At 42.1% G+C, this 12,572-nt stretch overlaps 1 protein-coding gene across 1 annotated transcript in view; it reads left to right on the top strand.

Moving 5' to 3' along the window:
- Positions 1 to 12,572, top strand: part of CNTNAP2 (contactin associated protein 2) — a 2,272,324-nt gene that overhangs the window by 1,966,269 nt on the left and 293,483 nt on the right. The window contains exon 16 of the mRNA XM_032245220.1: positions 7,744 to 7,914. Within this exon, the coding sequence (XP_032101111.1) occupies positions 7,744 to 7,914 (171 nt within the window). The remainder of the gene's footprint in view (positions 1 to 7,743; positions 7,915 to 12,572) is intronic.

The following is a 12,572-nucleotide window of genomic DNA, read 5'->3' as shown; positions in this document are numbered from 1 at the left end:
GACAATCCAGAGCACCCCAGGGACTCACTTCCTGTCTTACCTCCCACCCCCACCACCTCCTCATGGTAGTACCACCCCGCCAGCACCTCTAGAGTTCTTGTTGGACCCACAGGTGGACTGTGGCCTCCCTCTCTTACCTCCTTCTCTTCATTCTCTACAACAGAATTTCAGCACATTAAAAGTTCAGTTACTTCATTACTGGCAGCAAAGGAAAATCTGCAAACCCAGACTGTTGACAGTCAGGTGGGAAGCAATCTGTGGACCTACAAGAGGCCCAGGAGCTGGAGTCAGTAAAGGGGCAGGCAAGGGCTGGGCTCAGAGCTGGAGGACTGGGGGGATACCTATGTGAGCATCGGTCAGACCCCAGCTCTCTGCTCTGATCCTGCCAGTGACCATGCTACCCAAGCAGGACATGGGGGTTCATACTCCAGACACCAGGCACCAAAAAATGGGGTGAAACTGCTTAACAAAAACAAAGGAAAGATGTGAAAATTGACAAATAAGGGTGACCTCTCTCCTTAACCTTCTTCCCCTCAGCTCCCCAAGCACTGACCAACAGACATATATTCCTCATGAGTAAAGTGGCAGATTCTTCTCTCAAGATATTGAACATTCAGTAAACAAAACAAGTCACAGACACTGGCATTCGGGGTCCCTTCAATAAGACAGGGGCTCTCCATGCTATAGTGAAGCCCAGTCATCAGCAAATCCATCGCCATCCCAGACACACACACCACAGATTGCAGTCAGCTGCCTAGTACTTGACTGTTCAGTATAAACAGACAGGTAAGACTCACCAAACATTTAGGGTCATGTCAGAGATCTCATAAAAGAGGAACCCCAAACTCACAATCCAGGATGGGGGTGGGTGGCAGGAGGTCTGGGAAGAAACAGGGACAACAGAGAAAACAGAAGAAAACTTTTGATAATTAAATTAATATTCTCAAAGATACAAGAGAAGATATTGAGATATTGCCTCCAAAAACTTAGAGCAGGGTACTTTGAAAAAAAAAAGGACTATCAGAGAACAAGAAATAATACTTGGAAATTTAAAATGTGATAGCTGAAATTAAAACACAATGACAGTATTGAAACTAAAGCTGAGGAAATGTCCGAGGCAGTAGAACACAAAGGAAAAAGATCAAAATTAGAAACAAAATTATCAAGAAAAAAAATCTAAAATAAATAGGTGTTTGAGAAAAGGGATCAGAGAAATTGTTAAAGTCTCAGACCTGATATGGTGAAAAATCTATATCAAGGCAATGATGGAGTTCCAATTAAAAGAGTTAAAGAAAGGGTCCTAAAAGTTTCCAGAGAGAAAAAAAATGTAGGTTGCATATAAGGCTGCGTAATCAGAAAGCAGTTTCTTCCTCAGTGGCAACCCTAGCACCCTGACAGTTTTCTCTCTGGAGTTTCTCAATTAAGTGTCAAAGTCGGATAATGACTTATCAGAAGAACGAGGATTTTAGGAAGTTAACTTCCAGTATCTCTTTTCTCAAGGAGCTACCTGAGAATGTGTTTCAGGAAAATGAGAGAATAGACTAGAAAGCAGATGTCATGAGATCCTGAAATGTGGGGATGTAATACTAAAGGGTGAGAAAAGGAAGTCCCTGCACTAATGACCGAGGGAGGTCCCAGGACCAGGGCTGCGCAGAAACGCTGAGAAGAATCAGTCCAGGTGGAAACAGAGGAAAGAGGGCGGTAGAAGATGCCTCCAGAGGACAAAAATGTGACTGCAGATGGCCTCATGTGAGCAATGTTAGGAAATTTTTGAGAAGAGTTTTACTGTTGTATTAGAGAATCTGGAGAGAATTCACGGCAGATAGGTAGAAAAATAAGCAAATGAAAAAAATATTGATTTTAAAGAAAAAATATAAGAAAATACAATTACAACAAAAAATACAAAAAACAGGAAAATAAAATTACATACAAAATAAGAGAAAATATAATTTAAAGAAAATACAATTAGATTTTATTATTTGGTTCTTTACTAAATAATATTACATAGTCCTAAAATATGGATATTTTACTAAATTTATTTATTATTATTATTATTATAGAGATAGTGTCTCACTCTGTTGCCCATGTTGAAGTGCAGTGACGTGACTACAAGGGATCCTCTTGCTTCAGCCTCCCAGGTAGCTAGGACTACACCATTATACGCAGCTAATTTTTTGGTTTGTTTTTTTGAGAGACAGGATCTCACTATGTTGCCCAAGCTGGTCTTGAACTCCTGGCCTCAAGCAATTCTCCTACCTCAGCCTCCCCAGTCACTGTGATTACAGGTGTGAGGCACCATGCCAAGCTTGAATTTAAATATAACCAAAAATGTGTGATTTGGCTATTTGGGGAGAATATAGAGAAAGTGACTAGGGAAGCAGGCTTATAAAAGTGCCAAATTCTCATATTTAGGAAAATCAGTAGAGAACATCTAAAATGTATAAATAAATAGCTCCAGAGGTTATTTTTTAAAAAATACAGCTGTTTAATGGAAATAATTAAAAGTGTTAGAAGGTGTTGTCTCTAAGGAATTGGGAGGGGTCAGGAAGCAGGGAACTGCTTTTTGCTATAATCCTTCTGGCACCGCTAGATCTTTGCAACTATGTACATGTGATACTTTGTTAGAAACAAAAATTATGGTTAAAATGAAGTGCTGCCCATCAGAAAATGTGCTTAGAAAGTTTGAAGTTGGAATCCCATACTCTCTTAGTCTGTTCTTGCATTACTGTAAAGAAATACCTGAGGCTGGGTAATTTATAAAGAAAAGAAGTATACTTGGCTCATGGTTCTACAGGCTGTACAGGAAGCATGATGCTGACATCTGCCTGACTTCTGGGGAGACCTCAGGAAACTTACAATCATGGTGGAAGACAGAGGGGATGCACACACATCCCGTGGATGGAGCAAGAGAGAGAAGGGAAGGTGCTGCACACTTTAAACAACCACATCTCCTGAGCACTCACTCACTATCACAAAGACAGTGCCAAGGGCGATGGTGCCATGGTCCAATCATCTCCTACCAAGCCCCACAACATTGGGGATTACAATTAGCTGTGAGATTTGGGTAGGTACACAGGTTTAAACCATATTCAATACCAAATAATCATTGGTCTGATTAAAGTAAGCGGCTGCTATGGAATTTGGGTGAAGATACAATAGTGCATTTTCTATTGATGCTTAATCGAGGTTTGAAGTGATGACGGACACCAGCAAGCCCACTTCACTGGCCCTTCCCCACCTCCTGCACTAGCTAGAGGTACCTCCCTGGCTCCTCATGCAACACATGATGAGCCCTGGCCTTGCCTGGCACGGTAGTTACAAAGCTTCTCATGTGATTGACTCACTTGCAAGCTTGCAGAGTCTTCAGTGTCATCTAGACCATTCTGTAAAGCTTTTGACTCCAGCGCCAGGCTGCATCTCCAACCCCTCTCTGCTTACCTCATTATTCTGTTACTGTCATCTGACCCTTCCAGTCTCAGACACTAATTTCTGGTCTGTTTCACATCTTTTACACTTTCCCTCTCAGTTTCCAACCTTGCGCCATCCAGTTACTCATGCTGGCCTGGTCCCTGCCACTTCCTTTGGCACTGCCTTTGCCATGCAGTGAATCTCTTATTTCCAGCTTGGCATTCTCACCCCTTGTCACTTTACCCTCCGTAGCACTGACCTTGATAGCAAGTACAAATCGCAGCGATTTCAGTAACTTTAAGGTTATGATACCATCAATCTTGCAAATGCCTGGCATTGTTCAATGAAGTCTATAGGGAATTACAGAAATAAAGTCATGGATAAGGAAAATTATGGTGTGCTAGTGGAAGCAGTATCCAGTTATCAGTAGGTGCTAAAATAGCATTAGCTTTTATTTATATTTATTTAGCATCTCTAATACTCAGGTTACCATAAAGAACATTCTGTCCCATGAGGACTTTGTAGAAGGAGTGAAAATGGATATAAATGAGAGGGGCAACGAGTCACTCATCTATTGATTGAATAATTATTTATGAGTACTGATTGTATTTCGAGGCTGAAGATTACAGAGAGGAAATGTTTTCATGCCAGGCTTCATGGAGCTTGTAATCAATTGGGAGCAGTATCAACAAACAATAATAATGCTGGAAGCTCTTTGCATCTGGAAACACTATAAGCGCTGGAAAAAGCACTCACATGACCTTGTTACAATAAAAAATCCCAGAGATTGGGCAACAGATTCCTCAGAACAGGTCTCAGAGATGGTTACCATGGGCCAGAGCAGAAGCATTCATTTGCAACACACTCACTGACAGCCTTTAAGCCCACATCCCATTGAGTGTGTTTACTTATAAATTCCATCCATGTACTACTGTATTGATATACTGCATACATTATAAAGTATAAGTGAAATCAATATTAAAAGGATAACATTTTTAAAATAAATAAAAACAGAAGTGCTAACATCACCAGCCTGAGTCCCACTGATCACCCTCGGCACCTCCAGAGCACACACCCCCAACTTTGATACCGTCAGTTTAATCCAGAGTGAAGTTCTCCCTGTTGCTCCTGAAGAATCTGGATTGAATAAACTCATCCAGAGATTTGAGATAACTCACAATTGACAACTCTGAAGGCCTTGTGTGGTAATCCAGATGTTTCCAGGAGAGTAGGAAAAACCGTTTGTACCAGGCATGACTTCCCTGTGAATGAGTCTATTCAAGAGATCAAATTAGATTGAAGTTGCTTAGTGAGCATGGAATTAGAATAAATGGAATTCTGGTCTATAGAGATATTTCATCACACTTGAATAACTGATGAAACTACCTTTCTCCTCTCTGCGGATATTTCTGTCTGAATAACCAGGGCCAGGCCTCAAATAAATACTGACATGTTTTACTTTTAGCTTTCCTTTTTCTAGAATCATTTTAGACAACTGCCCTTCTGTTAATACATCACCACCCCAGAAAATAAGAAAGTCCTTGATTGGATTGAAATTTTAAAATGTTAATTGCATTCGTGTCCTGGGGATACAGCCTAAAGACACAGAATTGCTTTGCTTAAGGCTGAAGTCTGGCTGGGGACTTTGATCTCTGCAGGCTCTGGGGTCCCTAAAGGGCTCTCACCCAATTAGGATGAGCTGAATCCTTCTGGCCCTGGGCCTCATCTTCATTCCCTCCCAGCTTCAGAACTCCCTGATGAGCAAGAGGGTTGATTTAGGCTTTCTCACAGAGGTGCGCCTGAATGCCTCTTGCTGTGTAGTAAGCCAGATGTTGAGGGGGGAGGAAGGCTCATCCTGGATAAATAGCAACTTCAACTTTGTGAAGCACCTTTCTGTTCCTGTAACCAGCAGCCTACACTATATCATACAATATTCTCTTCCCCAAGAAGAAAGTAGCCTGTTTGCCTATTTTCTTCTACTGAAATCTATGATTTTATGATTTTTTTTTAAATAGAGACCAGGTATGGTGGCTCACACATGTAATCCCAGCACTTTGGGAGGCAAAGGCAGGCGGATCACCTGAGGTCAGGAGTTTGAGACCAGCCTGACCAATATGGTGAAACCCTGTCTATACTAAAAATATAAAAATTAGCCACACACAGTGGCGTGCGCCTGTAATACCAACTACTCAGGAGGCTAAGGCAGGAGAATTGCTTGAACCTGGGAGGCGGAGGTTACAGTTAGCCCAGATTGTGCCACTGCATCCAGCCTGGGTGACAGAGAAAGACTCTGTCTCAAAACTAAAAATTAAAAAAAAAAAGAAAAAAAAAAAGACTACACTAAGAACAGGAACACATTAACAGTAGATTTTCCCAGCAGTCCCACCACCACTGTTTTTACCTTAATTAAGATATTTACAAACATATTTTATACCAGTTTACTGCTTATGTATTGCCTGCTACAGTATTAATGGGGAGACCATTGGCTGAGACAGCTTCAGAGACCTGGAACCTAGGGAGGCAAGCCAAAACCCTCTTCATTGTGAATACTGAAACAAAACTAAGCTTCTCAGCAATCAGAAACCACCATTTAACCTCTAACTAAAGACTTTCCACATTAACCAAATAGTTTCTTTGTCTTGCTTCCACAAACACATTTCTCTCTCTCCAACCCTGCATCCCAGAAGACGACTTGTATTTTGGTGCTGCCCAATTCATGCATCACTGAATGTCTAAATAAACATGTTAAGATTTTAATATGCCTACGTTTATGTTTTAACATACCTGAAAACTTATCTAAATGTTGCTATATTGTAGCTGTTTCTAAACACAAAAACAAACAGCATTAATTGAATAAGACCATATTTTAATATTTCATAATTTAAAACTATGACTTAAGCATGGCAGAACCAACACAAAGTAACTTTTACTTAAAAATAGTAGCTCAGTTTAATATTGTATATGTGTATAATTTGCATAAAAGGAAGGAAAAATGTCATTTGCGTATGAATAGAAACTAATGGAGTGCACTTAGTTGATTCATTGTGCCTTTTGGAGAAAAGAAATAGCAAATATCATGTTTTTTAAAAAGCATACATTTGGGGTTTAGTATTAGAGCTAAAGGCTTCAGTAACGGCTTTAAATCACACCCATATATTTTAGTCTTTAGCTGTGATAATAAATGTACTCAGAAATGTGCACATTAAAAAGTCATTTCTCCCCTGAAGATGAAGTTGGGAGCCAACTTTTGATCCCATACTAAATTCGTGGTCCATCTGTCCTAATGGAACCTGAGTAACGAACGCAGTTTGGTGTTTTTATTTCATCCTGTGAGCTGCTTTTCTCCTGGAAACACTGGCTACTCTGTCAGGCAGTGAGCGGGGAGAGGCAGCTGGTACAATCACATCTTCTCCAAGAGCTCAAGGGTAGAGGCTGGTTGAGAGACAGTTCGTGAGCTCACTCCCTCACCCCCACACCACACAACAGCCCCACAGGTCAGAGCCTCACCCCCAGTCCCCAGGAGGAGGTAGTAAGGGAAGGGGAGGTAAACTCACCTCTGAGAGTTTGGAGCAGGAGAGGTGAGGAAACTGCCCTAGCCTGGCCTGATCACTTCTCATTCCCAGCTCCTTACCTCCTCCAGGCTCCTTCAGTCGTATTCCTGAAGCACCTGTACCAGGTGTCTGGGTGGCCATTAACGCAGGAGTGGGCACTGGTTTTTCCAAGGCAGAGGTGGATGAAAAACGAGAGCAGAATGCCATTCGTGTTCTGTTTTCCTGAGGTCTGTCTTAGATGCTGCTTGCGCCATACCAAAGCCACCAGTACTTACTTATGCAGGAGTTCAAAACAGCCCCCACCAACCCACACAGTAACCCCAGGGGCTTCTCCCAATTCTTACATCTATTGGCATTTACTTCTTACAGTCCCTTAGGACTCTGTGGTAGGAACTCCGACTATATCAATCTTTATTGTTATGTAATTATTGTAATTGTATTGCTATGTATTTATGTAAATAAAATATTGTTTATTGTAAATATAAAATATTTTATTGTTATACAATTTATATAAATTCTATAGTAACATTTAATTTTATATAGATTATATATATTAATATTTTAAATATTTTTAGACATAAACGATCATTATGTAGACACACATATAACTTTTGGAAAGTCAGAAATATATTTATGGGGATTTGGTCCAGTGTTGTTAAACAGGATTAGAGGAAATAACTACTGTTGCTAATGGTGCTTATTAAACTCAAGAAATGGGTCTCCGTCACAGGGCTCGGCTGATCAGGGCGTGAGTTAACCTCATGTTTTTGTTCTCTTCCCACAGGGAATTACTGGAACGCCGCCTCTTTCCCAAACCCATCCTCCTACCTGCACTTCTCTACTTTCCAAGGGGAAACAAGTGCTGACATTTCTTTCTACTTCAAAACATTAACCCCCTGGGGAGTGTTTCTTGAAAACATGGGAAAGGAAGATTTCATCAAGCTGGAGCTGAAGTGTGAGTATAAGTTCCTTGTCAACTTATGGGGAGACACCTTGGCCACCTCAGGGTGGTCCAGGCCCTGCTCTTGGAAGTCCTTTTGATTCAAACATGGAAGATCTCTTTTGTTCCAGGAGCAGGACTACAGGGTGACACACAAGCCTGAGTTTCAGCTCCAATGTCAGTCCCTGTCCTTGGGATGCTCTCAGGGAAGCAGGCACATCCAGATTCCCAAGCAGTTAGGCAAGAAGATGAGAGCTGCCCTCAGAATGAGGGAGAGGAATGTTGATTTGAGGCTTCATGTTTTACGTAGCTGTTTTCCAAAGAGACGGGGTCAAAAGTAGATGAGAAGTGTGTGCACTGACCTGAGGAGCGGAGAGTGAGGGAAATCGTGCCGAGAAAGACAGGAATGATGAATAGTGACACCCGCGTGAGCTCAGGAGGCCACGGAGACCACAGGACTGGGTAATTCCATGACACAGTCTGTAGGTTTCCTAAAGAGGACCCTCACCTGCACACGCTCTAAAAGTGAGTTCTGGATGTAATGTAGTTAGCCAAAGTTACAGAGATGAAAAGAGGCAGAGCAAGAGAGGACGCTGCTTAGCTCAGCACAGCCAGGCTTGGAGCAAACACCCTAAGGGGGCATCCAGGCTTGGGGAGCTCCGTCGGTGGAAGGTGGCGGTTCCCTGCACAAGACCTGAGAAGCACAATGCTTGCCCTACCTAAACCCTTTAATCATCAAGACCCCAATTCAGCTTTAGGAAGTTACATTCCCCTGACTTCCAAGCTAGTTGATTATTTGCAAATGTTGAACTCCATTGGCTGTGAGAGTCAGGGAGACCACAGACCAACCCCTGTCCCTTTGCAAAATCTCAGCCTTACACTCAGCATATTAAAACGCCTCCCTTCCCCAAGTCTGTCCCCTTTAACTGAGTGCGTCTGCTCCTGCATCTGCTCTGAGAATGATCCCAAATCCATTTCCCCTTTCTGTTGAAATTCTATCGGATTCACAGTAGCATTCTCAGGTTTAATTCCAAACCATCAGGTAAATTGCTTAATCTCTTTGAATCCTAATTTTCTGATTTATAAAAAGAAAATGTTCATTTGTGGGGTTGTGATGAGAATAGAATTTAGATATTCATAAAGCATTTATTTAAGTGTCTGGAAATTATTGTAATTATCATCTTCCGAGGATGCTCAATGCAGATCTGATCTGAGCCAGGTCTGATTGAAAGGGAGACTGAGGCTATCCTGGTCCTAGAATTAAAATTAATTAATTAATTAAAATCCTCCCTTTACTGAATTATGGATGAGAATAATTAGAAAGTAATTCTCGCTTCCCTTAGTTAAAATTAACTAACTGAATCAAACTATGTTCTAATTTCTACGTAACTTCAATCAAATTTTAGAAAGATTTTATGGGCACAAAAGAAAACTGCCAGTTCTATATTTGAGTGGTTCTGTAAGTTTCTATAAACGTGCTTGGATTCCCCCATCTTCATTTTATGTCCTCATGTTTTGTAAAGTCACGCCTGGGTGGGAAGGAACACAAACCCAATAGAGGGAGGGCAGATGTTACCACTCAGCCCTCAGTGTCAAAGAATTTCTTCTTCTTTTTTCTTTTTTCTTTTTCTTTCTTTCTTGTTTTTTGTGTTTTGTTTTGTTTTTTGTTTGTTTGTTTGTTTTTGAGATAGAGTCTCACTCTGTCACCCAGGCTGGAGTGCAACACCACAATAATGGCTCACTGCAGCCTCAAACTCCCAGGCTCAGTTCATCCTTCCACTCAGCCTCCCAAGTAGCTGGGACTACAGGTGCATTGCACCACCCATGGCTAATTTTTGTGGTTTTTGCAGGTATGCAGTCTTGCCGTGTTAGCCAGGCTGATCTCAAATCCCTGGGCTCAGGCGATGCGCCCACCTTGACCTCCCAAAGTGCCGGGATTACAGGTGTGAGCCACTGTGCCTGGCCACTAATTTCTAATTATGAAAAATCTTTAGAGCTGTCTTCAGAGTTTTCTAGGTCTTTCCACAATATAAAAAGCAGGTGGCACAGGGTGAATTACAGCCTCCTTTGTCATATACCTTACTTTCATCATATCCTTTACTCTGGACAAAAACATGTGAAACGTTGAAAACACAGATTGAAGCCTCTGATCTTTCCTCAGAGCCCCCTGTACCTATAATAACCAGCAAGGATGGAAAGACCTTTTTAAGATTCCCCAATATGCCACGTATTCGATGCCCATCATTATATAGCATCTCCATCAGGGTTCAAAGGAGCCTCATGGAGAGGGAGGCAGACTTCTGTATTTAAGAAAAACTACAAAATAAACAAGAAGTGGTGTTTTCATGAAGAATATGAAGGAAAAAACGGCCATGATGGAGGCTTGTTGCTATCTCACTGATCACACTTTTTCAGCCAGACCCTTTGCCGTCAGGATTCCTGGGGCACTGGGTAGAGAATTCTCTCAGGCTCTTTTCCCTGTGTGAGGAATCACTCTGCAAACCTAATTGTTTTCACAGCAGTGGCAGCTACCAGAGGGGCCTCAGGAAATGTTGATTCTGAAGTTAAACTCTGTAGAACTGTCTCTGTGTTTTTCCCTTTTAGCTTATGAGGCCTTCTGATCTCTTTCTGATAGGAATTCACATTTTGTTTCTCTGAGTGTGTCTCAAAGGAATTTTGTCACAGTTCATGACTACATATTGCTTTCCAGAATAACAGTTCTGTTAATTAATTACATTGTGCCCTTCTGTCAAGAGTGGAAGATTCTTGACTCAGAAAACAGTGAGGCAGTGTACGATAAGTTAATGAGATACCATCAGCATCTTATGCACAAGTAGAAAAACACAGAGATTAAACCAGGGCAATCTCACTCATTAGCATGCTCTAATGGTAGCATTTTAACCCTATACTTTATGTATTTACTGTTTGTATTTATTCCGTCATTCAATGATGAGCCGATTTATATTTACTGAGTATCTACTATGTCCCGGGTACAGTGCTAGTGCTGAGGGAATTTAGTCAAATCAAGTGTGATTTCTTTCCCTCAAAGATCTTTGTTTTAGAAAGCAGGCGAGTAATTCAGGAGTTACGATAATAACAGAAAAAGCCCAGCTTCATTCAGACTTTCAGGCCTCATTCCAGGCATTTTATATCGATCACCTCACACTCCTAACCACCCTCTGAAGTGCATACTACCATTCACAGCTCCATGTTACAAATGAGGAAACTGAGGCACAGGATCACTAAGTTGCCTGGCCAAAACTATGCAGCGAGGAAGTGGCAGAGCTGGTGTTTGACCCCAAACATTTTGTGTCTGCCCCAAAGTCATTGCTGTTACCCTAAAAGCACACTGCCTCCCAGAACAGACATCAAGAAAGTGGCCGGGAGCACCAAGGGGAATATTTAAACCTGACTGGCATGACAAGGAGTGCTTCCCAGGGATGGAATGCTTTAATTAAATTTTGATGGATACATAGAAGTCAGTAAGGTGAAGAAGGTGGGGGAAGAACAGGAGCCAGGGAAAAAAAGAAGTTTCAGGATAACACCAAATGAACGAAGGTGTCGGGGACTGAACCTAAGGACCCAGTAGGGAACAGGTACAGTGAGGAGGGACTGGGCTAGCAATAACAAGGCGGGCAGGGATGAGGACGCAGTGCGCTCTGCCTGGAGGAGCAGCTGGTTCCACTTGACCCTGTAGGCTATGGAGAGCCAGGGCGTAACTTGATCAGGTTCGCATTCACCAGAGAAAAGACTGGAAGCCAGACAAGTGGCCATGGGAGCCTGTGTTAAGACATAGGCAGAACGCATAGAAAGAGAGGAAGACAGGAATGAAGCGTTGTAGATGTGAAAGATCCTTAAGAGATGGATTCCGCAGACTTTTAACAGATACTTGTGAGGGTTAAGTGGAAGGGAGGATCCTAGAATGAAGCCGATGTTTCTGGTTTTGATGTGTGAGTGGAGCACCTTTCATGAAGGAGTTTGACATTCAAGAGCAAAATACAAATTGCATTCTGGGTATTTTGATACTGAGTCTCTGAAGGCTGTAGGAGGATCTAATCAGGTGGACACATATAGAGGATCCTGAATGGTCAAGTCTGGAACCCAGCAGAGGTCTCAGAGACTCAGCTTGGGAGTCATCATCACTTAGAGGATCAGGAAATAAGCATTCAGTGCCTTCAGCATGGTTGAGATTGCCCAAAACAAATGTGTACAGAGCGGAAACAAGATGTGCAAGAAAGACAACCAGCTGGGCACAGTGGCTCACACCTGTCATCCCAGCACATTGCGAGGCTGAGGCAGGAGGATAACTTGAGTCCAAAAGTTCAAGACCAGCCTGGGCAGCACGGTGAAACCCCATCTCTACAAAAATAAAAATAAAAAATTTGCCAGGCATGATGACCTGTACCTATAGTCCCAGCTACTCAAGAGCCTGAGGCAGGAGAATCCCTTGAGCCCAAGAATTTGAGGTAGCAGTGAGCTATGATCATACTACTGCACCCCCAGCCAGAGTAACAGAGTGAGACGCCGTACAAAGAGAAAGAAAGAGAGAAAGAGAGAGAGAGAGAAAGAGAGAGAGAGAGAGAGAGAGGAAGGAAGGAAGGAGGGAAGGAAGGAAGGAAGGAAGGAAGAGAGAGAGAGAAAGGAAGAAAGAAAAGAAAGAAAGAACAAAAAAA

This window comes from Sapajus apella, unplaced genomic scaffold, assembly GCF_009761245.1.
Source record: "Sapajus apella isolate SASKATOON/1434 unplaced genomic scaffold, GSC_monkey_1.0 scaffold56, whole genome shotgun sequence".
In the NCBI taxonomy this organism is placed as follows: Eukaryota; Metazoa; Chordata; class Mammalia; order Primates; family Cebidae; genus Sapajus; species Sapajus apella.
This window is presented reverse-complemented; position numbering and strand designations above follow the sequence as displayed.